General features: G+C 39.6%; 7 protein-coding genes across 7 annotated transcripts in view; 3 read left to right on the forward strand and 4 right to left on the reverse strand.

The window, feature by feature from the left end:
* LOC108045834 (calcium/calmodulin-dependent 3',5'-cyclic nucleotide phosphodiesterase 1) overlaps positions 1–27999 on the forward strand; it is a 75924-nt gene that overhangs the window by 30533 nt on the left and 17392 nt on the right. The window contains 5 exon segments of the mRNA XM_044460508.1: positions 12104–12379; positions 14595–15162; positions 21219–21332; positions 23904–24256; positions 24259–24412. Of these exon segments, the coding sequence (XP_044316443.1) occupies positions 12104–12379; positions 14595–15162; positions 21219–21332; positions 23904–24256; positions 24259–24412 (1465 nt within the window).
* Positions 547–2679, reverse strand: LOC108045837 (maltase 1). Its single transcript, XM_017125279.2, has 3 exons — positions 1468–2679; positions 1064–1410; positions 547–825 (listed from the first exon to the last, which is right to left on the reverse strand). The coding sequence occupies exons 1-3, from the start codon at positions 2650–2652 to the stop codon at positions 609–611; spliced, it is 1749 nt and encodes a 582-aa protein (XP_016980768.1). The 5' UTR covers positions 2653–2679; the 3' UTR covers positions 547–608.
* On the reverse strand, positions 6438–7069 carry LOC108045842. The gene has a single exon (XM_017125283.2). The coding sequence runs from the start codon at positions 6988–6990 to the stop codon at positions 6757–6759; it is 234 nt and encodes a 77-aa protein (XP_016980772.1). The 5' UTR covers positions 6991–7069; the 3' UTR covers positions 6438–6756.
* Positions 7141–7571, reverse strand: LOC108045840. Its single transcript, XM_017125282.2, has one exon. The coding sequence runs from the start codon at positions 7540–7542 to the stop codon at positions 7309–7311; it is 234 nt and encodes a 77-aa protein (XP_016980771.1). The 5' UTR covers positions 7543–7571; the 3' UTR covers positions 7141–7308.
* LOC123037832 lies at positions 7725–7934 on the reverse strand. The gene has a single exon (XM_044460509.1). The coding sequence runs from the start codon at positions 7869–7871 to the stop codon at positions 7737–7739; it is 135 nt and encodes a 44-aa protein (XP_044316444.1). The 5' UTR covers positions 7872–7934; the 3' UTR covers positions 7725–7736.
* Positions 8331–8855, forward strand: LOC108045839 (serine protease inhibitor Kazal-type 1). Its single transcript, XM_017125281.2, has one exon. The coding sequence runs from the start codon at positions 8493–8495 to the stop codon at positions 8730–8732; it is 240 nt and encodes a 79-aa protein (XP_016980770.1). The 5' UTR covers positions 8331–8492; the 3' UTR covers positions 8733–8855.
* Positions 25444–27999, forward strand: LOC108045838 (polycomb protein esc). The gene is made up of 4 exons (XM_017125280.2): positions 25444–25931; positions 26003–26136; positions 26208–26379; positions 26932–27999. The coding sequence occupies exons 1-4, from the start codon at positions 25872–25874 to the stop codon at positions 27841–27843; spliced, it is 1278 nt and encodes a 425-aa protein (XP_016980769.1). The 5' UTR covers positions 25444–25871; the 3' UTR covers positions 27844–27999.

Raw genomic sequence — 27999 nt, forward strand, 5'->3', positions numbered from 1 at the left:
AGCACTGATAATTGAGGTTGCTGGGTTAGAAAATGTACTTTTGACAGCGCAAAAACAAACTAATTACTATATGAAATAACATCAAAAAATTACACAAAATAAAATTTTTTCATTACACTTTTTGCTATATAAAGTACCTGCTAATCACCTTGCTCATCTGGTTCATAACAACTGATTAAAAAAATCTATATTCAAAAAATCAACAAAACAAAGCTGGGGCATCCGGCAACCGCATTTATTTATGTCATCTCGCTAAGGAGAAATTAATTAAATTCGGCAACCATTTATCAGGTGCCCTGAGCCCCAAAAAGGGCCAAAAACCCAACGACAATTATGAATTACGACTTTCAATTCAAGTGGAGGGGTAAGCTGAAGAGAAAGTGCGGCGGAGTGAAAAGTGGAAGGGCAGACACCAAGTGCTCTCAATTCAATTAAAATGTTAGCGAAGAGCTAATGCCAACGGAAATGTGTATTGTTGTCGAATGAAATGGAAACTCGAATTAGATGGCCCGCCCGAGATACATGCAAATGCGAAAATAGAAAAGCTCCGTGGTGGCAAATGGAAAGTTTCCTCGTACTTTAATGTTGAATACCAAGTAGTGCGTTGATTACTTTCGCTTGTTCAGCTGAATGACCAGTCCCTCGTAGGGGGCCAGTTCGATGGCATCGGCCTTGAGCTTATCACCCACTCGGTGCTGAGAATCCACGCCCACCACAAGGACGTTCAGCCGATTGGGCTGATCGATGAAGTCGCTTATATCCACCTGTTCCGTGCCGTTCTTCACGTTCACGATGGTCAGCAGAGTGTACTCGCCCTTCAGCTCTCTGCAGACAAAGAAAGGAAGGTGAAAATGCATCCATTAGTAATCAGCTGAGATATAGCGAAATGTTATGCATCCAATAATTATTGATTCGAAGATAAGATTTAAACATAAAAAATTACATTTTAAGACCATGTTGTTAAATTAAAAATTATTCTTAGTACAAAATTACCAAGTAACTATACTTTGAGTACCTTAATAGTATTATATCTGAGCTAAATAAAAGAATTTTAAGTACTCACCGTTTAAAAGCGAAGACCCTTCTATTCACCACTTCGGGAACAAAGGACCCATTCTTCAGAACTGGCAGCTGTCTTAGCTTCAAAAGGGACTGGTAGATCTTGTAATGACTACTCCTCGACAGCTGTTGTTGGCGAAGATTCAGATCCTTGTAGTTGGGATTGACAGGCAGCCAAGTGCGATTGGCAGTGGAGAATCCTGCGTTGAGATCACTATTCCATTGCATGGGTGTACGTTCTGGATCTCGGGAGACCCACTTGTAGTTATCGATCCCAGATTCGCAGGCGGGCTGATCTACAGTATCGGCCCAGCTGATGTCCCTGTAATCCGTCATGCCCAACTCTTCGCCCTGAAATAGGAAAAATGCAATATAATAAACCCCAAAAAGGTTCTTTCCCATACTTACATTGTATGTAATAGCAATTCCTGGCAGTGTCATGAGCAGCATATTCATGGCATCCACACTTTTCTCTCCGAATCGCGATGCCACTCGGGGATTATCGTGATTTCCCATCACCCAGTTGGCCACATGACCATGTGGCATGTAGATGAGCCACCTGGAGATGTAGAAGACAAAGTCCGCAGCTGTCGAATTAGCGTTTAGTTCGGTGATGAAGTCAAAGTTGAAGGGGAACTCAGGTCCCTGCACTCCATTCGCGTCCTCGTAGTACTCCATTAGTTGGGATACCGAGGCGTAGCCCTCGGTCATCATTATTCTCAGCGGACCCTCGTGGGTGGCTGTGTAATTGTCCAGGAGTTGCCGCCAGTGCTGGAGGAGACCGTAATCCTCAGGCTGGTTTCTGGTGTAGATGTGCTCCAAGTAAGCCTCCGAGTTGGCATCATCGGTGGTGCCACTTCGAGGCTCATCCCTCAATTGAGCATCCTCATAAATGTAGATAATGGCATCGATGCGAAAGCCGGCAATTCCCTTGTTCAGCCAGAATAGCATCACATCGTCCATGGCTTGGATCACGGCGGGATTTCGGTAGTTGAGATCGGGTTGTCCGAAGGTGAACTGCCTCAGATAGAACTGTTGCCTCTCCTCGTTCCACATCCAGGCGGATCCGGAGAAGACCGACAGCCAGTTGTTGGGCGGGACACGAGTGCCGTTCTCCAAGAGTATTCCGTCCTCCCACACATAGAAATCCTCGAATTCCGGCTCTCGAGCAACTGACTTTATGAACCAGGGATGCTTATTCGAGCTGTGGTTGGGCACAAAGTCCAGGATGACCTTGACGCCAAGCTCATTGGCCCTGGCTATCAGTTCGTCAAAGTCCTCCAAGGTACCATATTCCGGCTGAATGTTCGTGTAGTTTGATATATCGTATCCAAAGTCCACCATGGGTGACTCGTAGATGGGACTCAACCACACAGCCGTGATTCCGGTATCCTTAAAATACTGCAACCTAGAAGTTATACCCCGAAGATCGCCGATTCCATCATTGTTACTATCCTGAAAGGATCGCGGGTAGATCTGGTAGAAGACCTCGTGCTGCCACCAATTGTATTTCGTATCCTGCTCCTTTGCCTTGTGAGCCAGGATGCCAACTAGAGCCACACTTAACAAGAAAGCTATTTTTATTACACCCATCGCGGTCAACCAACAAGCTAGTTTTCTAGTGTCATCCCAATTCGGACGGCTTTTTATACTGTTGCCGGCTTTACAATTCCGGTTATGTTTATTTGACTTGGCGATTTTATCGCTCAAATATTTGACCAATTGCTGCGACACTTTGAAAAGTGTTTAAATGGAATTATACATTTTAACTTTTTTATTCGACGAGGCTTTTATCTGGCCAGTTGACCAAACAGAGGAACTATTTCTAACATTCGAATTGAAACAATGAAAAAGTAAAACTGACGGGAAGAAAGGACGGAAGTAAATCAATACATGGTTATAGGTACTTTTGTAAATTGCATTGTGCACACAGCACTTTTATAGTTAAAGTGCAGTATGGATAAGGGTGATCAAATAAAAAAAAACAACTTTATTCGCTTGTTAAAAAAAAATAATTAATATGGACTTTACATCGTCAATATCTTATTAATTAGTAAATGGAGAAAGGCAGTAAAATATTTTAAGCATTAAATAAACTTAAAATAAATTTATTTCCTTAGTAATACATTTTAAAAAAAAGCCTATGATCCCATATGTAATTTTAGGCCAAGACATTATAGTTTTGAAACGTTTAATTTCTTAAATTAAATGACTATTTTAAATGAAATGACTATTAATTAACATGAAATTGAAATTTAATATTAAGTGTACAAAATTTTCTAAAATAAATTACTTATTATTTTTACTAAATACTAATTATAAAACATTTCAATTTTACAAACATGAGCCAAGGGAAAAAAAATTATAATAATAAATACATGTTCATTTTTATGGTATATGTGTTCTACAGTGACTTTAATTAGTCAGTTATAATTAAATTTCAGATTTCAAGAGTTTTAATGAATTAAAATAAAACCAAATTACATTGTATTTATCAGAATTCACAAAGCACACAACCTCAGAAAAACACATTAATTATACGCCAATTCAGCTTTCTAACCGCAAACTTCCGTTGCGTGACCAAATGGAACTTTGTTGAGCCCCCAACCCCCGCTTTTCACCCAATCCCCTGGAGATTTCCACCAGGCTGAGTCTGGCAGCTTAATTAAACATTTTAACAGCGGGCCACAAAGGTCTGCCATTGTTTATGGATGCTGCGAGTGGTCCTTGTTGTCTAGAAGTGTATTGGAAATTCGCGCACAAATATGTGCTGAAATCTTCACGTGCAACCCAGCAGACTCGGCATAATTTCGCCGCTTTCACCGCGACATGAAAAGGGTTTGACACGGGGCGTGGCTGCTCGCATAGAGATTCCTTTGCCGGCGAAATCAAAGCGAAGAAAATTCAGTGTAATTTTGAGGCCGCACCCCCGGGGAAATGGGCGGGGTGAAAGTGAAAAGTTAAAGCGAAATGTTTTAGGGGATCCGAATCTCCGCCGAAGCCCGGCTAATCCGCCGCCTGTCTCCCCAAACTGTGCCAGCTCTCACTCATCTGTCTCACCTGTCTGTGGTCCTTGGCTCCTTGCAGGACATCAGGGTTTACCTTTCATGTCGCGACGCTGATTGAATTGCCTTTACGCGGGTTCAGGACGAGGACGAGTTTTTTAGGGGCGGCAGAAGCCTTTTGTGTAAAAACATTCTGAGAAGGGGAAATTCTTTTTTAGAGCACTTTTCAATTTGGCTCTCAGTCTCCCCCAGCTCGAGTAAATAAATACACGGCCTACATTTTTTATTATGTAAATATTTAATCATATCAGGAAATTTCGGGTGCTCCGCCAGCTTGGAATATTAAAAATCAGCTCCCACTAATCCGGTGGCACCAGATTTTTACGAATTTAACACACGCGCCTAAACATATGCTTCGGTTTTCCGTCAGTCGCATTTTCCTCTTTTCCGCCTTATCCATTTATTATATCTCTGTGTGTGTGGGCCGTTCTTTGACAACCCTTAAGCATCAACAAATTTGAATTGGGCGGGTTCTCTTTTTTGGGCTGCTATTTAATGTTGTCAATACGTTTACGCTTATCAAATACTTGTTATCACAAATCGATTACTCCGACAGCGGCAGAAGCGGTTCGGGTATGTTGTCGTTCGTAGAGATTGTCGTTGTCATAAGTAGGTTCCCCATGTAAATTGACGCATAAATATCCCTGTGTATTTGCCTGTTTTTTGTTTGTAGCCCATCCGACCTTTAGTATCTAGCTGATATTGTTATGGCTGTGGTCGGGAAAATCCTTTTTTGACAGAATTTTATCATATTATCTGTGTTTTAGATAAGCTTACAGTCAAGTCACTGACTGATAAACTTTGTCGGCATAAGCTTACATTTGTATTAAATTGGTATTTGCCCAAAGGTCTTGTTTCCAAAATGTCGTTTTATTTTATTTTATTTATTGTGGCTATATTTGCATCTCAGTTAAAGGCGAATGCTAAATTAATATGTGTGACGGTTCAACTATTTTTCTATTTAAGTAAGTATAAAGTAAATGCAAAACTAAAAAAAAAACCAATCCAAAAATATACTAAAAAGTGTAAAATTTAAATTTATTACTTTTTTATTAAGTTTTACGTAAACATAACAAAAGTTATGCCCTTAACTTAGAGGACTAAACCACAACAAAATTAAAGATAAAAAATGGAAAATTGATTACGTAGAGAAATATCTATGATAAATATAAACAACTTTCGCTTCTTTTTAAAGGGTATCTCAACATATAGTCATCCTATCATCCATATTATTTTGTTATCATTTTACTTCTTTAGTTCGCACAGTAATTTCTTATGATGTCGGTGAATAAAACTCAGTCTTTATGATTCATCTTGCTTGTCTCATGAATGATATAATCTTAAATGTGGATAAGTCTCTTCCCACCGCCTGAGATAAGCACCATTTACTGCCGTGATTCAACCCGTTCATTATTATCTTTTTAATAACGTTCTGGCGAGCCGAATTCTGGGCTGCAGCTGTCAGCTTCCTGTCATAAAACCAGTAAACAGTAGCTGCCAAACCTCCTCCCATAAATGTGGCCCATTACCTTTATTAGACTTGCTGTTGGTCTTGTTATAACTTGGCCTATTGTATTAGCCGGGTGGAGTGGGGGGCTTGTTTGCACCCAATTTCGATGTTTGTATGGCACGTATTGAGATTCAATTAGTCAAGCCGCTGCGCAGAGTTAATAAATCACAACCCAACCATCAGCAATCCCCCAGGAAACCGAATCGCTGCTGGCAAACGATTAATTATGCATAAATTTGATTGATGTGCGTGAGGCGACTGTTTAAACGGATCCGAAGCCGATGCCGCCTTCGATTTACAGTCCCACCCAAAGTGACAATGACAACGAGCTCGGCCTGAAAGCCGTCGATTAATTTACTGAGGTGATGACGCACTTGACGTAGCTTTTAATTAGCATTGAATGGCGTTTTTATACCCTATCAGAGGGTATTAAAATTACTGTCAAAAGTTTGCAACGCAGTGAATGACACATTTTCGACCGTTTAAAATATATACATATATTATTGATCTCCATCACTAAAAGAGTCAATTTAGCCATGTCCATATGTGCGTCCGTCCAACAATATCTTATAGCTGTCATAGAAACTATGCCAAAATTCAGCACAAAATCGACATAGCTTCATTGTCTTTAGTAATATAGGAATAGAAATCGAAATGTAGTCGTTTTGTAATAACTGCAAGGGTATATAAACTTCGGCGACTTCGATGCGACTCGTCGAGAAACACATTTCAAATGGGAACCAAAGGCTATTTATTAGTTGCGACTTAAAGAATTGGAACGTAATATACCAAAAGCAATCAAATACTATTTATATTTTATTTTTTCCGATTTTTAAGACAATTCTTTTGCTTAAAAACTATATACATTAAGAATCTGTAAGTATTAATAATCGCATTTATTTACTTTTCGCGTTCACTTGAATGTATAGGGATTCATCGCTTCTTTAATACGCAGAGTATACAGAACAATAACATGAGATTCAGTCACCTTGCTTACACTTCAACTCAACAATTTGAAATCTTCAGCCTTGAAATCTTTGCCTGGCAAATGTGATTTAAGCAACAATACAAAACCATTGTCAAGTCAGCAGTTTTTTTTATTATTGCACATAATTAAGTTGGTTAAAAATAGCGATTAGCTTGGCAAGATCCCACCTTACGGACGTTCAGAATCCGTCCGAGCTTCCTGTATACCCGCTGCGTGCATTCAAAAAAACACCGGTTTTTGTATGTTACACCATTGGAGCCGCACACCTCCGCCTTGAGAAGATTGCAGGGACAATAGCTGGCCTCCGTGGCTCCCGAAAATAGTATAGCCAAAAGGCACAAAAAAACCATTAAAGCCAGGCACTTCATATCTCTTTTGTAGGAGTGCCAACTAAATCAAAATTATGAGGAACTTGTAGACCTATTTCAGCAACTGTTCAAAGAAAACTGAGTCTTGTCTTACTTAAAGTATCTCGGCTATAACGTAAATACTGATAACAGAAAAAAAACAAAGATGTATTCTTTGATAAGAGTAAATAAGATTTAATAGAAATTTATTCTTTTCAAATATTATCTCACAGCGCTCATTTGAATTCGAGAAGATTGCATCGCTTTTACGAGTATGTGTATGAAAAATAGGTATATAATTTGTATAATATCATATATACATAGATAAGGATCCCATATTTAGTTCGCCTGATTGCAAGGCCCGTCATTTCGGATGTTCAGGGTCCGTCCGACCTTTTTGTAGTCCCTCTGCGTGCACTCGAATTCGCAGCGGTTTTTGAAGGTGACGCCATTTGAGCCGCACACCTCCGATCCCTTCGTCTTCAGGTCGCAGGGACAATAGCTGCCCTCCGAGGATCCCGCAAAGAGGGCGACCAACAGGGCCAAGAGGACCACCAAAGTCAGGCACTTCATTTCTTCTCCGTGGATCTGTTACTTGAATGGGATTTTCGTGGGGGGAACTAACACGTCGTCGTTTCGCTTCGATTTCTCAACTGAGACTGAGTGGCGGAATTGCAATCGTTTGTTCAGAGTCTGAGTACAAGTTGCTCTGCCTTTGTGTGTGCGTAAGTTTTGCTAATTAGCCAAACAAGCTGCTGATTATTTTCTCACTTCGGCGGCGTGTGGGTTTCGTTGGCATGAGTCTTGCGGGCCTCCAGCAATTTACACGGCTGGCAGTTGAGGGCCCACGAAGTCACTATGGCAAAGAGCAAGAGCATGAGGCCCAGAAACAAACCTCGCATGGCGGCGATTACTCCACAACTGGATAGAACTTAGTCAAATTTCCCCAGGGTCTGAGCAGCCAAACTAATTGAAATTGAATGGCAATTGCAATTGAATGGCCAGCGTCGCGTAAATTGCCAGACAAAAAGACTGGCGTTCCATTAATTACTGGGGCTCATAAAAGGCGGAGTAATGGGTATGTAAATTTCTGTAGACGGGGGGAAATTTCCACCTGATCGCTGATAAAAAGGCGGAGAGAGCAGAGGGAAAAGCTCTCTAACAAAGTGAGTAATTATAGCTTTTCGTAGAGCTTTTTGTTAAAACTATAAACAACTGCGTGTTTGGTTCCGCGATAAGCTAAATAAGTAATTAAATTGAAAGTGCTGATGCTCATAAATTATTCAAATAAATTTGCAATGCATATACTTAGCAAGGTTATTCTAGGAACTATTTCAGCTAATTGAGAGCGCATTTTTACTGCAATCCACTCATATCACTGGCAACACTACCCGCAACTCCAAAGCACCTCGAAAACTGATAAGATAAGTGCCCCAATCGAAGCCAACCAAAGCTCCATTGACTGAAAAAGAAGTCAAATAGCAGTATCGAATCAGTCTAGCAAGTGGATTAACCCCGCCGCCATGAAATTCCTGAGCATTCTACTGGCCCTGTGCCTCATTTTGGCCATCGCCGTGTTGCCAATTCGCAGCGATGACGACGTGGAGGCGAAAAATGAATTCTGCCCCTGCCCCAGGAGCTTCGATCCCGTTTGTGGCAGCAACCTTGTCACCTACCCCAATCGCTGCGAATTCGATTGCAAGCGTCGAAATGTGGAACGCCAGGGACGCAGCCTGGGACTCTTGAGATCTGGAACTTGCTGAACTAAAACACCTTTATACAACAAACCAAAGAAACGTCAAGGAAAAATGAAATCAAATAAAATAAGTGCCTTGTATTAATCATCAATGTGAAATATATAGAAATAAATCCGCTTATCAACCAGAGCATTTGGCATTGCAATTGATAGCGTTTCAACACCTTATCGCAAGTTCGAATCGTAAACAGCGCAACACTGGGAAAAACTTGCACCTATTTCCGAGGGCTGCAGAGATTTGCGAATTTGATAGTTCCAATAGTGGTTGGTAGTAGTTCAAGTAGTTCAAGTGATTGGCTGTCAATGATAACCATATTTAATGAGTGATACCTTCAAGTTGAAAACACGTTTCGTAATATTTTGATTTACAGTGTTTTGAATAAGGCAATCAACATATTAAAGCTTTATGAGTGGTATTCCATATTCTGAAATTAGTCACTGAGCAAACACATTGTGATTGGATATGTCTATATTTATGTTTAACCCACTTAACAAATGTGAATAACTTTAAACAGAAGAACTTGTCTCAACGAAGTTAGTCCGCTATGACTCACATCGTATAGATGATAATATTTAATCATTTTCATGATAAGTTGCTACTTCGACTATATAGAATGACCACTAGTAACAAAAATAAATCCGTTATTATTAAAAAAAAATTATTTATTTTTGTTGATAGTGGTCATTCTATATTGAATGACTATATAGTCGATATAGTTATCATGAAAATGATGAAATATTATCATCTATGAAAATAAATAATAAATAAATCATCATTTTACTTTAGTTGGATAAACCTCTTGTATTTCGGGTCAGGTTTTTGCAATTTTAAAACCAGGTGTTCCCAATTTGGTTTTGCAGCCCTCGTATGGTTTCTTATTGTTATTGTTGATTTATTTGCTTTACTAAAGTTATGCCAACATTTGTCTAAATAGAATCCAAGCCAACAAGAAAAGTCGATAAACAATTGGGTCAATAACAGAAACCGCAAAAAAACACACATAGAATTTGAGTTTTTTTAACTTCAGCATAATTAAACCACTTGAAAAAATATGAAATATTTTGTTTTGCTTATTAAGATAAGCTGGCTAAAATAAATAACAAGATTTGACATTTTGCTGAAGCTTAGAATTAATAAAGTTGAAGTAGTAACAGAAACAAACTAATTTGTTAGGCCACACCTGAATTTACATAAAACCTGATTCATAGATGGTTTGAATATTACAATTTTCATAGACGTTTTGCATTTTTACGCAAATAATATGTAGTTCATATGTTGACCAATTGTATGTAAGCCAAGTTTTATCTAAATGTATTTTAAACGAGAATCGTTATTAGGCGTTAAAGCTCAGGTATATATCCACATTTTTTCACAATCAACAAGTATTTATTTCGCACTTTTCATTATAAAAATAAATGTTACAGCCAGATGGATTTCCATAATCCGCTCGTTAGCAAGCTCCACTCTTAACGACAGTAATGGCACGTCCATTGTTTTTGGCCGCGCAGTTCAAATCGCACTGGTTGCTGTAGGTCACGGCGTCCGATCCGCAGACAGGATCGTAGTTGCGAGGACATGAGCAGAAGGCCTGAGCCGTGGCCATGGCCAAAAGAGCGAACAGGCAGAGTGCGATCAGAGCTAGGCAACGCATGGCTTTAGTGTTGGACTGGCTAGGCAAGACTGGAGCTTTCACACCCGACCGGCACTCATTTATAGATAAGCCAGGCCAGCACCCTTCGCAAGCCGCATTTCGTCGGAAAAAGTACACACTTGCACCTACAAATCGTAATTTTCAAACATTAGTCGTGCCTTTAGGAAATAACGCCTTACTTGCGATTTATTTTATTGACAACTTGGAATAATAAATAAAATAAACACCATATACTTACTAATTGTAATGATGTACATTACATACGAAATTACAAAGCTTGAAAAATTGCCGCTCTAAGCGGGAGTTTCCATCTTTTTAAACACGTGGCGTATAAGCATTACTCAAAATTAGCGACCTGAACTAAATTGTTTCTATGCATATACAAATATTTAATATTACCCTAGTTTGCTACTAACTGCACAGCTGTTGGCCTTGGCAACATTCGCAAAAAACGTTATTAGCTTGGCCTAATAAAATCCTTTCAAGGCACAAAAGCAATTTCAATCTAATCTTGTAGTGCCGAAGGAGGCTACTAAGCCCGGCCAAATCAAAGGATAGGATAATACAAGATGGAGCAGAAAAAGCTTAAGCGCAAGGAAAATGGTTGTGGATTCAAGAAATCCTTGGTAAACGTGGGATTTCTCTTTCTCTTTAAAAATACCTGGTTTACTGTTCTTTTGAGACATTTTATAAACATTTAAATAAAGTTGTAAAACCACAATAATCGTCGGGGATCATCTTAATATATGTTATTTAACTTTTATCGTTTTTCTTGAAATTGAATCTGGATTTCTGTATCTTGTTAAACAGCTTTCTGGTTAAATAAACTCCTTTCTTAAAGTAGAAAAGACGCCCTACCAATCACCGAAACAACGTTTTCCTACCCTTCTGGCCAAGAAGCAAACAAAATACACAACACAAATACACTTTAGCTAAGCCCAACAGCATTAGAAAGGAGGGATTTGCAGCGAGTGAAAGACAACAAAAGGATTTAGGGCTCACATAGACAAGAAAGATAGTTTGAATACTGATTGCCATGCAGGACCTGTTGGAGCAGTCAGGCAGATATATTATATGTAAATGTTTATACACATAAAAACAAAATTTTATTTTGTTGATGTGATGCTGGGGTATTTCGTATTTTACTACTAAGAGATCAAAATGTACGTTAATAGAATTACGAACTGGTTGCAGCTTTCAATTAATCACTCCGATAAAATTGAGCATTTTGCTTCGAAGTTTAAGTAGCTAAAACAAAATTTTTATAGTAATAAAGATATATAGTTTATAAAGAAAAAACTCTTACAGCAGAGGCTTCAAAATATATTCATGATATTTATTAAACAGGATACCTAATTACAAAATATTTTGATAATGCAGTAATTCATATTGCAAGTATTTTTTGTTTAATTATAACCAGAGTCTTTCTATTTACATTTTGTATATTATTTCACAATTTTATAAATATACAAAATTTTTATTTTCACCAAAAAAACTTACTTAATTAGAAAATATTAAGAAACACATTATATATTCACAGAAATACTTTTGAAAACAAAAATGCATTGAATTTGTGATACATGGATCTGCAAACATTTATTTGAATAATATTTAGCTAAAAACGTATTTATATTTATTGCCAGGCCTTTGTTAAAAACAGAGATAATATCTCTGAGACGATAAGAAAAGTGCATTTAACTAAGAATGATTCCCATCTCATTTCCAGTTGCCAGCACGCCGGAGAGTTTGCCCAGCAAGCGGGACGAGGCCAGTGTTGGGGCAGGCACCACCGGCAGCAGTGGTGCGGCATCGAGCAGCAGTGGTGCAGCGAGCGGTGCAGCGAGTGGGTCAGCTGGGGCAGCAAGTGGATCTGGATCTGGATCTGGGGCCGGAGCCGGAGGAGCAGGTGGCGCCAGTACGCCAGCCCAGGAAGCCGTCAGTCCCACAGTCTCTGAGCTCAGTGGCAGCGGCACAAATGCGACAATAAATGGTCAAGTGGCAAGTAAGTAACGAGCAGCTCAAGCTCATGGCATTTTGAATCCCTCCCCCGCTGTTGTGTGTATGTGTGTTATTTTTGCATAGTTCACCATCTGATCCGCATTATAATTTCCATTTTAAAGTAGCGGACAGGACACCGCAGAGCTCGTACACCGCCTGCATAATTCATCCTGCACCAGCTGCGGAGATTGCGGTGACTAAGTCGGTTTGACATCGCTCGGAAATGGCAGGAATTTAGATAGGAGGGGTCTTAGTGGACAGTTGTGGTTAAGAGCAGAATTGGCTAATTGAAATCGCATTGCACCGCAGTTTCCCTAATTAGGTATTTCATTGATCGGTTTTCATTAACCTGGAGGGCATTAAAGGACATTATAAAACCTATTTAAATTAGCAATTTTATATGTAATTTAACTAATAATTAGAATGGCATGTAAACAATTGATTTAACAAAAAGCTATTTCAATTAGCAAATGGCATGTAATCAAATTAAACTGAATGTTTAGCTTAAATCTAATTTAAAACCACTTTAATTAACAATGGTGTTTAATGACAACTTTTTAACTCGGAATTTATTAAATAGACAAAAGGGCAAAACTGTCTGGTAAAATATAATAAAATATTTAAATAATTCCCCCAATGAATTCCGATCTGATAAATCGAAGTCCACAAAAAGTCTTCTACTTCTAAACCGTTAATTCTACATTTTTTTCAGTAAATATCGTGTTATCCGCTGAAGCCCTAACATACTTCTTTTACAAAAATATTTAAATATCTAATTGAGATCAATCGTTAACAAACTAAATTGTCGAGCAACCCAACTATCTTAGCTTTTCAAAAAAGATTGATGGGAAACCATCGATCATGTTACCAGTTGCGAAACGCACGTTATGCGGCCATCAGGCCATTTAATTGCCGGCAATTTCCACCACCCCACTCACATGGGTCAAGACAACCGGAATTGGGTTTAGGTTTAGCCGTAAGCTGATGCCAGGTGGGGCCAGCACAGCATTTTTCTCCGGTTTCCCCCACATTGTGGGGTAAAATGAAGCGTTGAAAGTCATTAAGGCTTGAAGAGTCGCCAGTAAAAGGAGCATAAAACATTTCATCCCAAAACTCGAGTCGATAAAGAGCCCGCGCATCTAGCAGTTAAGCGAGGGAATCTCGGGTGTAACATAAATTTAAGTGCTGCATAAAGCGGATTTTATGACTGCCCCATCACCTTTCTGAGGAGGTGCTTGCACTGTCAAAATAAATGGAATGCAGTTAAGATTCCAGCAGCCAAAACGAAGACACAGCTCTGTTAAAGAAGGTTGGGGAATTCGCAGATAGATTGCTCCGAGCACCCCTCCTCGGCACTTGACAAACACACACAGATAAATCCTTTGCACTTTTTCGACACGCCCGGCAAGGCAACTTGGGGCCAACTTGGGATGATGCCACTCAGCCAACTGGAGGCAGGGGTTCAGGGGGTACAAATGGGGCAGGACCAGGATTCGCAGGAGGAACTTCTTCAACGGCTTTTGTTCGCTGCTCGTTAAGCTTTTTCCCCTCACTTGGGGTTAAACTAAATAAAGAATTCTATGCTACAATGGCCTTAAATGATGGGGATAAATTATTGATTTCTTGTCGATTGTATCAAAGGATTTCTGACCAAAGAAGAAAGCGAACGGTGGGACAAAATGGAAAGGAGATTTTTATAATGAATATTACTTAAAAATTGTTCTGTGTTATTTTAAAAATGTATAATTTTCAAAATATATTATTTTAAAAATGTATAACTAATGTAACGCCTTATTTTATTTCATGATCTCAAAACATTTATGTTTCTAACACTAGTTTGAACAACATATTACATATATTATTAAATGTTTGATAAGTACTTCGAAATATTTGAATTCATAATCTTTCACTCATAATTTTAAATCATTCTTTAACTTAGATATATTTATATAATATATTCTTTTCCTTACCATTTTCCCCCCATTCCATTGGTAGTATGTAACTCGGAATTTTAAATCATTTTCTTATTTTGGTATATATATCTTCCTGTGCCCACTGTATTCCCTGCATCTGAACCCTTTCCTTTGGGGCCTTTGTGTGCTTCGTTAGATCCCAGTAGGGCCTCAATCAATGTGTCAAGAGTGAGAGTGATATAACTAAATAAGCAGCCGGCAACTAAATCAGTTTCTTCCCAACCGATTCCCTCCGGCATTTTGCAGGACACGGCTCACTGACGATTATCCGACGCACAAACAGCCGGAACTTCACGCAAATCGACTCCCAGCTGGCATCGCCCTCCACCACCGCCTCCAGCTCCACAGTTCCGGGGATTGGCTTCGCCCAGACGCCGCTCAGTGAGCCACTCGCGGAGCGCCTAAGCTTCCGATCCGGCAGCAACGGATCCGCGTCCGCCGGCGACAGCCGATCAAGCAATCAGTTCCCGAGCTCCGGACCAACAGCCACCGCCGCCGTCGCCGCCGCCGCCAAAATGCAGCCGTCATCGCCGAATGCCACCAACTACCTGGCCGACAATATTCAGATCTCGTCGGCTAATCTGTCGCAGACCGAAATGGGCGTTGGTCGCGAGTCAGGGGAATACAACACCGTCGGCCACTCGATTAACGTCGCCGGCAACAACTCGTTCCTCCGCGGGGACACCGATATTCCGCAGGAGTCGGGACACTCCTTCGAAACGCCCTCGAATATCTCGTTCGCCGCCGGGCAATGGGACACGGAGAGTTTGCCGCCAGTCGACACGCCAGATGCCCTAAACAAAGCGGCCGGGAGGTGAGTTCCCCCAATATAATTATAAGCCAAATTATTGGATATTAATTACTTTATTTGGCTTCCTTTTTGTATTGTACTTATTTATGCAAAATTATGTAACAGTTTAAAAAAAGCGTTTCCGACCTTTGAAGTCTTGTTTGATCAGCATCAACAGTCTTAAGGATTTAGTCATGCCCTTAATCAGTCAGAAAACTTTGATCTCACAATTGGCCTCAAAGATACAATAAAAACTGCTCTTACAAAACCTTGTCAATTAGAATTTTCTACACCATCTAAATGAAAATATATGAAAAACTTAAAACCCAATACGAAGGACCTAAAGTGCATTTTTTTCAACAATTTTTGTTGGTAGCAGTAGGACCTAAAAATGTTCATCCAACTTAAAGCGCCCTTATGTGCTTTCATATACAAATACTTTTTGCTCGCAAGTATTCTCTTCCCCATATTTTACGGCGAATAAATTGTTTAGCAGTGAAAGGTATAGCTTTTTATACCCTTGCAGAGGGTATTATAATTTTGGTCAGAAGTTTGTAACTCAGTGAAGGAGACGTTTCCGACCCCATAAAGTATATATATTCTTGATCAGGATCAATAGGGGAGTCGATATAGCCATGTCCGTCTGTCCGTCTGTTTCAATACCGTTTGCGAGCTCAGTTTAAAAGCTAGCGATCTGAAACTTTCACAATCGTCCTAAAACATGTGTACGCAGATCAAGTTTGAAAATCGCCCCGATCGGACGTCTATATCCTATAGCTCCCATAGGAACAATTGGATATATCTTGCAAGAATTTATGATATTTCGCGCAGTGTAAAAGCTATTGACATTAATCTTTACAAATCGTATTTTTTTATGCATACCTTGATCAGGGTAAAAGCGCGTGGCGATCGGACGTCCATATCCTATAGCTCCCATAGGAACAATAGGGTAAAATCGGTTAAAATTTAATGATTTTTAGGATATTTCGCGCAGTGTAAAAGCTATTGACATAAATCTTTCCAAATCTTATTTTTTTATGCGTACCTTGATCAGGGTAAAAGCGCGTGACGATCGGACGTCTATATCCTATAGCTCCCATAGGAACAATAGGGTGAAATCGGTCCAAATTTGATGATTATCAGAATATTTCGCGCAGTGTGTAAGCTACTAACATAAAATTTTCCAATTCTTATTTATTTACGCTTATCTTGATTAGGGTAAAAGCGCTTGCCGCTCGGAAGTCTATATCTTAAAGGAGATAGGAAAAATTGTTAAAGGCTGCGAAAGTATCCCTTTTTTTCTATTTGTATATGACATTTTTGCAGTATAAAAGCAATTGACTTGAAACGATGCAAATCTAGTTTACTTATGTATACCTTATTCCTTTCGCTACTTTTTCACTTTTAGCAATTTCGTCAAAGTCTGCAAGGGTATTAAAACTTCGGCTTGCCGAAGTTAGCTTCCGTCCTCGTTACCTCTAAGATACAATTACACACATCAAATTAATGAAATTGTCACTTGAAAAGGCAGTCTTGTCATTGGGAAGTAGTCCGTACCACCACTGGATGAAATGAAGGATTATTTTGTCACATTTTATTTTCTTGTGTTATGCTTTGCATTCTCCGTAATTGACAATACTGACACCAGCGCATTTTGCTCCGCACGGGTTTCCGTAGGTTTTTTTGTCTGATCCGCAAACAGGAGAATACTCCCTGGTACAGACACAAGATCCAAAAGTGAGGTCCAAAAGAGCGAACAGGCAGAGGATCAACGCAAGGAAACGCATGGCGGTAGTCTATACTGATATAGCAGATAGGGGTATGGTATATATATACCTGTACCAGGAAATCGTTAAGCTTTATGGTGTAAAATCATAATTTTAACACTTGTTAAGTCACATTATTAAATTTGTTTACATAACTAGAGTTTTTTAAATACAAATTTGTGATATTAACAATCTTTTAAACCTTCATATATAATGCGCTTTAAGTCTAGGTAAAGAATTTTTGTTTATATTCTGTTCCGTATTTTTTTGCAGATTTTCAACAAGTATTCGACTTAAAACATTAACTGAAATAATCATTTGATTTCTGATTTGTAATGCACCTGGATTAATGGATTACTTAGTGGTAGAATTTTTATACCCTTGCAGAGGGTATTATAATTTTGGTCAAAAGTGTGCAACGCAGTGAAGGTGTCTCCAACCCTATAAAGTATATATATTCTTGATCACGATCACCTCCTGAGTTGATATAGCCATGTCCGTCTGTCCGTCTGTCCGTCTGTCTGTCCGTCTGTCTGTTTCTACGCGAACTAGTCTCTCAGTTTTAAAGATATCGAATTGAAACTTTGCACACACCCTTCTTTCCTTTGCACGCAGTATATAAGTCGGAACGGCCGGGATCGGCCGACTATATCCTATAGCTGCCATATAACTGATTGATCGGAAATGGCATAACTCTGCTGTTTGTTAAGTTAGGAAGTTGGGATTTTCTATGGGACTTTCTATGGGTTTTATATTTGGCCAATCAATCCGACGTACCAAATTTCATAAGGATCGGCCGACTATATCCTATAGCTGCTATATAACTGATTGATCGGGAATGCCATAACTTTGGTGTTTGTTAAGTTAGGAAGTTGGGATTTTCTATGGGTTTTATTTTTGGCCAATCAATCCGACCTACCAAAGTTCATAAGGATCGGCAGACTATAACTTATAGCTGCCATATAACTGAATGATTGGAAATGCTATAACTTTGGTGTTTTTAAAGTTAGGAAGTTGGGATTTTTTATGAGTATTAAGAATGCATCATATGAATAATTTTGGAGAATATAATTTACAGAGTATTCTGCAAGGGTATATCAACTTTAGCTCCGCCCGAAGTTAGCTTTCCTTTCTTGTTTTTAATGAATTAACTGAGGAAAATAGATAAGATGTCTCCTCTCTGTTAATCGTTCTTATCCGAGAAATAAACGAATTAAATGGTTTTGGGTGAATAATCATTGTATTTGCTTCACACATGTGAATAATGACTTCAGAACTGCATGGAGATGATGTGTTCCCTATATCTTTAGTATAATCATCTTATTGCTGGTATCTGGTGCATGTACCCCTCTTGAGCACAGTGAGTCTGAATCCTTGTTGGGAAGATTGGCATCTCATAACGCACTCGGTGGGATAGGTTTTGTAGTCTGATCCGCATACAGGATTATAATCGTAGTTACATAAGCACCAGTTTCTGGATGCAGTCAGTTTAAAAACTGCGAATAGTAAAATGGTACTTAAAGCAGAGCCTAGCATGGCTATAGTATTAAGTTGATCAAGCAAGACTGGGTCTTCCACACCCCATCGACACAAGTTACAAAATAACCAGGACTAATTATATATTATAGCGATAAATTGGCTTAAGGTCAACAATTTTTTTTTAATTCCGGTTATTTGCATTCTCGGTCATGGGCAATATTGACACCAACACATTTTGCTCTGCACGGGTTTCCGTAGGTTTCTTTGTCTATTCCGCAAACGGGATATATTTCCTTGGTACATTTACGAAAACAGGCGAGTTGTGAGTTTGTGAGTTCAAACAGAGCGAACAGGCAGAGGACGATCAACGCAAGGAAACGCGTGACCATACTGTATAATAATATGCCATAAATGGGCATGGTATATATACTATTACCAGGATTTGTTAAATATTAATGTGTAAAATCATAATTTTTACACTGGTTAAAATCACATAATTAAATTTGTTAATATTTAAAACGTCATTGCAAATATGTAAGAGCGACAAAAAAATATTAGCAAATAACTTGAAATTCATTATTAACTGAAAGGAATTATAGAGAGGTGAAAAAATGACTATATGGAAACGGGCAGACTAAGCTAAAAATACATACGAAACAAAAAAGTAATTCTAATTTGGTGCTAAAATAGATAAAAATAATGCAATTATTGGGAAAGAGTCCATAGTAGAAATAATATGGCTTAGTTTATTATACTTATTACACAGTACTCTAAAATGGTCATGAATATCGTAGTTGGATTTTCAATGATTTAAAGTAAGAGGTACATAGTTCCTGGTAATGCTATTGGGCACAGAGAAGTTTAGGCGACCTAGTAACTCGGGACCCACCACATACCCGTGAATAAGTTTAATAAGAATAGACTACGTAGGTGAACAGACTGGTTTAATTTTTGAAGATCCAAGAGAAGGGGCTTTCACTTAAACTCGGACTAAAATCAAATTTGACTTGAACATGGTATAGGAATAAGACAGATTTGTAGATATACATACGTATTTTACAAATATATCATTTATAAAATTAATAGAAATATCACTTAAAAAGCAGATTTGTCATTGGGGAGTAGTCCGTCCCACCACTGGATAAAATTAAGGTTTCTTTCACATTTTATGACCAGCTACATTTTCGTACTCCGGTTATTTGCACTTTCCTTCATGGGCAATACTGACACCAACGCATTTTGCCCGACACGCGTGTGCGTAGGTTTTTTTGTCTATTCCGCAGACGAAGGGTTGTTTTTCCTTGGTACATAAACAGGGTATAGCTTCTGTGAGTTCCAACAGAGCGAACAGGCAGAGGACGATCAACGCTAGGAAACGCATGGCCATACTGTATAATAATATGACATATAGTGGCATAGTATTTATACTAGTACCCGGATCCGTTCAATTTTAAAGTGTAAAATCATAATTTTAACACTGGTTAAAATCACATCATTAAATTTGTTAAATTTAAAACGTCATTCCAAATGTGTAAGAGCGTCAAAAAAAATTTTTTTTTAATTAAGAGGCTGAAAACAGGCGTAGCAAATAACTTTAAATTCATTATAAACTGAAAAGAATTAGAACACCACCTCGTAAATATTTTTTAAATTAAGTATGCCTATCCTGATTTCTCAACTTCAAAAAGTTGAAACGAAATCTCGGTGCTTAGCATTTTTAACAAATTCACTGTTGACTGATTTTTATTATTTTTACAATAGTCAGTAATATGCTTTGATAAGCATACATTGGTATATAGTTCTAGAAGTCATTCATATTTTGACCTCTGCCACTACCATGTTTTAAAAAATTTTGTAGCAAAAAGAAAACAATTGTTTATCTTACTATAGCCCAGGAAGTTTTTTTTTGTTGGGGACTTATAACATGATATTCACAAACATGTCATGTAAATATGTCTGAAAATAGCATTTCAAATCCCGGTTATTAACAGCTTCCCTTCTTGACTTCAGTTATTTCATCCGATTTTAGCTTTGCTCCACATTTTAAAACACACGAGTTGGGGTAGGTTATGTTATCCGATCCGCAAACATTATCAATAATCCAGGGACATAAACAAGGGCTTCCTTTTTTCCGACCATCAGTCAAGGCTAAAAAAGCGAAAAGGATAATGGTGATCAGAACGAGGAAACGCATGACTTAAGTGTGGACTGGTCAGGAAACAATGGGGCATCCACCTCCAATAAACACTTATTTATAAAATCCAGAAAGAGGAAAATTTATATATTTAAAGCGATAACTCGTAGTTTTTTGACGTGCTAAGGTTCAGTAATTTACAATTACAAATATACACATCAAAGCGGGTAATCGTAATTTTAACAAGTGTTTAGAAAGTAAACTATTTATTTTTAAGAATGGATCATAAAGTTTTTCAAGATAAATAACATAATAACAAATTTATTTACTTGCAATAGCAATTCCATGTTTTATTTTGCTAACATGTTTAACATTAATTTACGAATTTTTCTCATTAGTAAAGATTTATTCCTACTTGTAACTCATATTATTTAGGTTAATTTTGATATGATTAGCCTAGATGATTCTCCCAAAAACATTGATTTTCGTCAATGTTTAAAACTCCCATTTCTTCTGTCGTTATAATACCAATTTCGACGAAAGTAATAGCGTTGCGATAAAGCTTTAGTGCTGATAAGAGATACTTAAGTTCGAAAACGCTTTTTTTACTGGACGCGTATTGAATTAGTATATTTCTGATTATTTATATATAAAAGTTTGGCCATGAATCATTCAACTAATACGTCTTTAAAATCCCACAGAATACGCAGTCTTCTCCGCCGCATGGATCATGAGACCGTGGCCTACGAGGACATGCAGCGCAATCTGCACTACGCGGCTCGTGTACTCGAGGCCGTCTTCATTGACGAATCAAGGTAGGTGGTCTACCACTAGTGGTCTTACCCATAAAATATCCCCCGAAATCGAACAATTTGCCAGCTTCTTGGCGGTCTAGCCTAACCAAGAGGATAACGAGTCGAGTCGAGTCGACTGATCTTCGGACAACTCTGCTTCAGCTTGGGCTTCTTTGGGGGCTCCCATCGAATTGGTTTAGGCTTTGTAACCCGTTTTGAGTAGGATCCACCCGACTAACGCTGCGTAGTTTCAAAATTTTGGATTTGCACCCAAGGCAAGCTTTTCATCAACCGATAACCAAGGCCATTTGCCCATCAAACCATCTAACTTCGCTTTTTGAAAAGAAAACCACCTTCTATGTACTCCTAAGTCGAACAATTAATTGAGGCCCTTGTTACCTACTGAATGTATACATATATCTGAATATTTTTCTTTTTATATCCGTTCTGTTACTGTTACTGTGTGTGTGTCTGTGTTGTTGAGCAGAAGCCCCACAACAGGTAAAACAAAGTTGGGGCAGATTGCGTCCTCATCCGTTGAGAGCGAAGAGTAAGTGTTCCCATCGAGTCAAACTTGTCGCTTTGGTTTTGTCGTTAACTCTGTTGATTTTTAACTCTAACATCTCTTCCATAATAAAACCATAAACCAACTCGCGTCCACATCATACCCGAAACCCACAATAACCACTTTTATTCACCTATCTCACCTCTTTCTTCTTCCAACTTCTTTCTAACTCTGTTACCGAATATTTCTATTCTCATACTTTGTAGTGCTCTTCAGTTCATGTATTTCGAAAATGGAGATATATTCTTTGCCTTGCTCTGCCAGTAAAAAAAGAAATTCTAGCCCACCATATCATCATCACCATTAATCGTATCTATTCTGTCTTCTATCTCTCATCGAACACATCATCATATAACGTTTGCAGAGATCGAGTATTTCTTAGCCATAGCCTAGCGTTACGTAACGTATTCGTTGTACGTATGTACTGTATTCTTCGGCTCCTGAGAGTTACTAAGTTAAGATTAAGACCCCGAACACCGTCCCTAACGATTCGCAGCACCGTATTTGATTGAAGAACTGTCTCTAACTTAAGAAACCTCACCTCTCTGCCTTCAATTCTCGGTGTCTTACTTTTTGCTCGCCATTTCTCTCGGTGTATCTGCATTATTTCTAACCAGTTCGACTGCCAGTTCGCCCGATGGAATTTTCTGTGTGCCTCTTCTGAATCTAACCCGTATTCTTCCCCTTCTGCTATAACTTCGCCTCTGAAAAGCTATTTGCCATAATATTTTTGTTGAATATTTTTGAAGGTTTGAACGTTAGGGATGGAAGTGCAAAGTTTTTATATTTTTATAATATTTTATCAAACAGAAATAATGTTTTTAGAGGGCTTTAAATAATAAAATTTTTAAGTTACCAAAAGAATTAGAAATTAGTCAACTAAAATAAAATAATAACTGGTCTGTTTAATTTATTTCGACAGTATTTAATGTATTTTGTATTAGGCACTTACATTTTGCCAGTGAACAAACAAATTTGGTTTTAAATAAACTATAACGCTATTCCGGAAAGATTTTGCATTTTCGAGCCCGATTTTGGTTCGCTAACCAGCCGCAGAAGGGGACTCTCTACAAATACAAGCCCAATGCATCAATGCATTTTTATTATTTACCACACTTTCAATTAAATCCCCCACCGATCCACTCCCGAATGTCATCTGCATATGTATGGAGTACGCGGTATCCATTGTATTCAGGTGCTGGGACACATGAATTTTTAACATATCCGTACCTACCAATCCCACTCAGACACGATTCTTCGATTTACATAGCCAAGTGAGGTTTGGTTGAAAGTCACTTCCCTTTTACCCCTTTTACCCCATTTATTTTGTTATTTTTTTGCCAACAAGCCACAAAGTTTCGGCGTTAACTTTGTTTGCCACTGAGACTAGCTTTGTAAGTGGTTGTGAAATTGGTGCATTTTTAAAACTTGCCCTAAAAGGACAAATTAAACACTTTTAATGTTCCAAAAAAGTTTGGAGTTTCAGTTGGATGCCTCCAATCCAGAAATTTATGCTTAACAATATTTTCCTGTTCGGTATTTTTATGTTTAGTACATTTTTTGCACAAAATAATGTCAAATCTCAAAAGTATTTAATATTAAAGCCCTTGTTTTTGAATTTGTAAGTAAAATAAATGTTCTTTTAGGGCAAGCTTGAAAAAGAATTGCTAGTTTTGACATATTCTGTTGATGGTCAGGCCATGCTGCGTGGGAAAAGTCCAGTTCTCTACCCCTACTAAACCCTAAAGCTTTACCACAACCTCTCAACTGATTTTCTATTTATATATTCTTTCTTTCTATTGACAAAACTATTTACCTAAAAAATTACATGAAAACTAAATAAAAAACTCTCACACAAAACACACAAACAAACCGAATGCAATGCAACATCAACGTGGTGTCTCGTGTCCTAACAATTGCCCCATTTGCCGGTTCGCTGTTACTCACTGCCAACTGCTGGTCGCCGAACCACTTGACCGCCTGCCTTGCAACTCCAACTGGCGCCCAACTCGGGGGCAATCCTGCAGGGAGGGCTGCAACGGCAATTGCAAGAACCTGAACTGCGGTCGCCACAGCCACGGACGCGATGACCAGCAGCAGGACAACAATAACTCCAACAGCAGCTGCAGCCTGCAGGAGGTGGCCCCTGGAGGAGGGGTGGGAGCAACGCCGGGGGCGGGTGACAACCAGGACAACAGCATAGAGGGTCGCACCAAGGGCGTTTCCCTGGCCCCGCAGACCCACAGTGGACCCACTGGTCCGCCGTCCGCTCCAGATACAACCACCCCTGCACCCGCACCCAAACTACAACCAGCCCTGGAGACCGTGAGGGAGTCGGTGATGGAGGAGGCTCCGCCGGGGAAGGAGCCACCCCCGCCACCGCCCCCACCCCCGAGTCAAGTGCCAAGGCGGCGGAGAGTGCGGCCAGTGCGGCCAGCGGCGGCAGCAGTGGCAGCTGCAGTAACCCAGCGACCGTGCACCGGCAACGCCGCCTGCGGACACCCACCTGGGCCAGGTCCATGTCGACGAACAAAACGTACTTGAGATTTGATTTCTAAGCTAACCGTTTATCCGTTTATCCGTTCCGCCTCTTCAGTTCGTTCGATTTGCCTTTTCATTTGACGTTTGCGTTAACCAGAACACAGCTCCAGAATGAACTACTCTCTATAACTCTATAGCTCTATAACTCTGTAACTCTATAACTCTGTCTCTCTATCTCTCCTCTATCCAACTATCTGTCTGCTGACCTCTGTCTGCGATTTCCACTGCTGTATCTTCTGTCTAGCCTCCGACCCCTATTCCCTATCTTTTGCTCGCTTCTGTTGTAAATAACTATTTTATCCTAGACTAAAATCAAAAGAACACTTGTCTTGTTTTCCACCCGCGCTCTGCGTGATTGTAAATGTTCCTTGCCGCGACTTTTGTACAAAACAAGTTTGCAATAATAATACTTGATACTTCCTTTGACAACACGCTGATTTCTTTAATCGTGCTCATAAACTTAGTAAGTTTTAAACAACATTTTTACTCAGGCGTAGAGACTGAAAGATTTGACAGATTTTAATATGGATATTGTTTAATAAGTTTAAAAACACTGCAAATTGCAATATTTTTTTTTAAAGATTTAAACTTATTCAAATAAAACAAAATAAATAGAAATAAAAAAAATAAAATATAACATTAGAAAGTCCGCTTTTTTGAAGAGTACAAATATTATGTAAATTTAATAACAACTTCTTTACAAGTAAAAACATGTTTTAGTCAAACCACTTATTCAATTAATTAACTTAACTTTAAAGGTTTCTATATCTTTACTTCTATGCGTATGACAACTGAGCCATATGGAATTTTCTATAAATTTTCCGATTATTATTATGACAGCTCTTTTATATAGACCTTCCGAAAAATATACTACCTGCAATTATTAAAAACATACATTCCGATATTATTTTCCTCTGCAAGGGTATTCAAAAACATAAAAACACTTAAATAAAGTTATTGAAGATAAAATCGTAATATTTTAAAAATTATAAATAACTTCCACGATTTACGCCTGAGGGAAAAAAGAGTCCCTTTCCGACCAGTGTAATTTTGTACATACATATAAAAGTTTGTCTACCACACATGAATCCATGGCATGTTATTTGTCCTACATTTGTTTGTTTACTTATTAAAATTAGCTTCTGCATGTGTTTCGTCATTTCAAAGTTTGAATGTGCCGCCTAAGTGTCTAACTTATCGATTAATGGTAAACCAACACTGGCCAGCTGATCGTGATTAGGTGGCCACTCTACGCAATGGTAAGACCGTTTGTCCTGAAATGCCGCAGTAATTTCCGCGATCTGTGCATGGGGTAACACTATTGCCGCCAAAAGTGCCGGAAAACATTTATAGTCCTTATTTAAACATTTTAATCAGCATAAACTGATAGTTTATTGCAAACGAAGCCGTAATTTGGGGTTCAGTTAACCGTGAAAACGTGCGGCGCGTTCGAAATGAGCAGTGATAAAGTGAAAAACGGCAACGAGGCCGAAGAGTCGGAGGAATCATGTGGCGTGAGTAGCGAATGACAAATGGATGTGCGAAATGAGAATTAATGAATCTTTGGGGCCCGTGCCGCGTGCAGGATGAGTCGGCCAGTTACACCACCAACAGCACCACCTCGCGCAGCAAGTCGCCGTCGTCCAGTACGAGGAGCAAACGCCGTGGACGCCGGAGTACCAAATCGAAGCCAAAGAGCCGCCCGGCCTACAAATACGAGTAAGAAAGTAATCGAATACCGAGCTGGAAACTGATTCTGACCTCAATACGCCCTCTCGTGTTCCCCGAAGCACCCACGTGAAAGAGAACCACGGAGCCAACATCTTCGGCGTGGCCTTCAACACGCTGCTCGGCAAGGATGAGCCCCAGGTCTTCGCCACCGCGGGCAGCAACCGGGTCACGGTCTACGAGTGCCCTCGGCAGGGCGGAATGCAGCTGCTCCACTGCTACGCCGATCCGGATGTGAGTCCCTAGCATACAGACCCAACTTCAAGACCCTGTTGCTCAGTTGGTTAATGATAGGCTTGAAAAGAGACTGCTAGAACTCGATGTGTTATCTCAAACCCTGTAAAACCTGTTTAGTTAGGGCCACCCTTAAGTGGGTTATGATATATATTCGATGCTTTTCAATGGCTGCAGGCAGAATAATATTTCTATGGAATGAAAGTCACTTGGATACAAGAGCTATATGATCACTTAATCCTTTTGAGAAGGAAGACAACCTGTTCTTTAGTTAAGGCACTGTTGGAAGTCCATTTTCTTAATGTCAAACTTTGCTTTTCTAAATAGAGTTGAAAATTAGAAGTTTAAATATGTTAACCATTATATGAGGAATTCATTTCTGATCCCCAGTTAATTGACTGACCTCTAAAGTTCAATCTTAAACCAGATCTATTGAAATTTTAGTTTAGATAGAAAAAAGTAACAAATTCCCAGACTAACTGAACAATGAAGTCATGAAAATTGCCCTTCGAATTGCGGAAGTCATTGAAAACTCTTTAATTTGCTCCCCAGCCCGATGAGGTATTTTACACCTGCGCCTGGTCGTACGACCTAAAGACCTCTGCTCCACTTTTGGCGGCGGCTGGATACCGCGGAGTCATCAGGGTCATTGACGTCGAGCAAAACGAGGCGGTGGGCAACTATATTGGCCACGGCCAGGCCATCAACGAGCTCAAGTTCCATCCGCACAAGCTGCAGCTTCTGCTCTCGGGCAGCAAGGACCATGCGATTAGGTTGTGGAACATCCAGAGTCACGTGTGCATTGCCATCTTGGGCGGCGTGGAAGGACATCGCGACGAGGTGCTCTCCATAGACTTCAATATGCGTGGCGATCGCATTGTGTCCAGCGGCATGGACCACTCCCTGAAACTGTGGTGTCTGAATACGCCCGAATTTCACCACAAAATCGAACTATCCAACACTTTCAGCCAGGAGAAATCCACCCTGCCGTTTCCCACGGTCACCAAGCACTTCCCCGACTTTTCGACGAGGGATATACACAGGAACTACGTGGACTGTGTGCAGTGGTTTGGCAACTTCGTGCTCTCCAAATCCTGCGAGAACGCTATTGTGTGCTGGAAGCCGGGTCAACTTCATCAGAGCTTCGAGCAGGTAAAGCCGAGCGACTCCTCCTGCACGATCATCGCGGAATTCGAGTACGATGAGTGTGAGATTTGGTTCGTGCGGTTCGGCTTCAATCCGTGGCAGAAGGTGATTGCACTGGGCAACCAGCAGGGCAAGGTGTATGTGTGGGAGCTGGATCCCAGCGATCCGGAGGGCGCCCACATGACCACTCTGCACAATCCGCGCAGCGGAGCCACCGTGCGACAGATCGCCTTCTCGCGGGACGCCAGCGTGCTGGTCTACGTGTGCGATGACGCCACCGTGTGGCGCTGGAATAGAAGGCAGGCGGCTGCCATCTGATGGCACACCATCGCGAAACCACACACCAAATCTCACGTGGCCAAAACTTACAACATTTCCCTCAGTTAGTTCCTAGTTGGTTATAATTAAGATAGAATTACAATTCATGAAAGCAACCGAATTCCTATTAAATCGAATAAACAGTTGTTGAACCAA

The sequence above is a fragment of the Drosophila rhopaloa genome, unplaced genomic scaffold (genome assembly GCF_018152115.1).
Source record: "Drosophila rhopaloa isolate 14029-0021.01 unplaced genomic scaffold, ASM1815211v1 contig_2, whole genome shotgun sequence".
In the NCBI taxonomy this organism is placed as follows: Eukaryota; Metazoa; Arthropoda; class Insecta; order Diptera; family Drosophilidae; genus Drosophila; species Drosophila rhopaloa.

Bases quoted from the DNA above. Each gene is read 5' to 3' on its own strand.
- LOC108045842 (XM_017125283.2), bottom strand. From the start codon at position 6,990: ATGAAGTGCCTGGCTTTAATGGTTTTTTTGTGCCTTTTGGCTATACTA.
- LOC108045839 (XM_017125281.2), top strand. From the start codon at position 8,493: ATGAAATTCCTGAGCATTCTACTGGCCCTGTGCCTCATTTTGGCCATC.
- LOC108045840 (XM_017125282.2), bottom strand. From the start codon at position 7,542: ATGAAGTGCCTGACTTTGGTGGTCCTCTTGGCCCTGTTGGTCGCCCTC.
- LOC108045837 (XM_017125279.2), bottom strand. From the start codon at position 2,652: ATGGGTGTAATAAAAATAGCTTTCTTGTTAAGTGTGGCTCTAGTTGGC. The intron at 1,411-1,467 runs GTAAGTATGGGA...TTCCTATTTCAG, and splicing joins GAATTGCTATTACATACAAT to GGCGAAGAGTTGGGCATGAC. The intron at 826-1,063 runs GTGAGTACTTAA...CTTTGTCTGCAG, and splicing joins AGGGTCTTCGCTTTTAAACG to AGAGCTGAAGGGCGAGTACA.
- LOC123037832 (XM_044460509.1), bottom strand. From the start codon at position 7,871: ATGCGAGGTTTGTTTCTGGGCCTCATGCTCTTGCTCTTTGCCATAGTG.
- LOC108045838 (XM_017125280.2), top strand. From the start codon at position 25,872: ATGAGCAGTGATAAAGTGAAAAACGGCAACGAGGCCGAAGAGTCGGAG. The intron at 25,932-26,002 runs GTGAGTAGCGAA...TGCCGCGTGCAG, and splicing joins AGTCGGAGGAATCATGTGGC to GATGAGTCGGCCAGTTACAC. The intron at 26,137-26,207 runs GTAAGAAAGTAA...TGTTCCCCGAAG, and splicing joins CGCCCGGCCTACAAATACGA to CACCCACGTGAAAGAGAACC.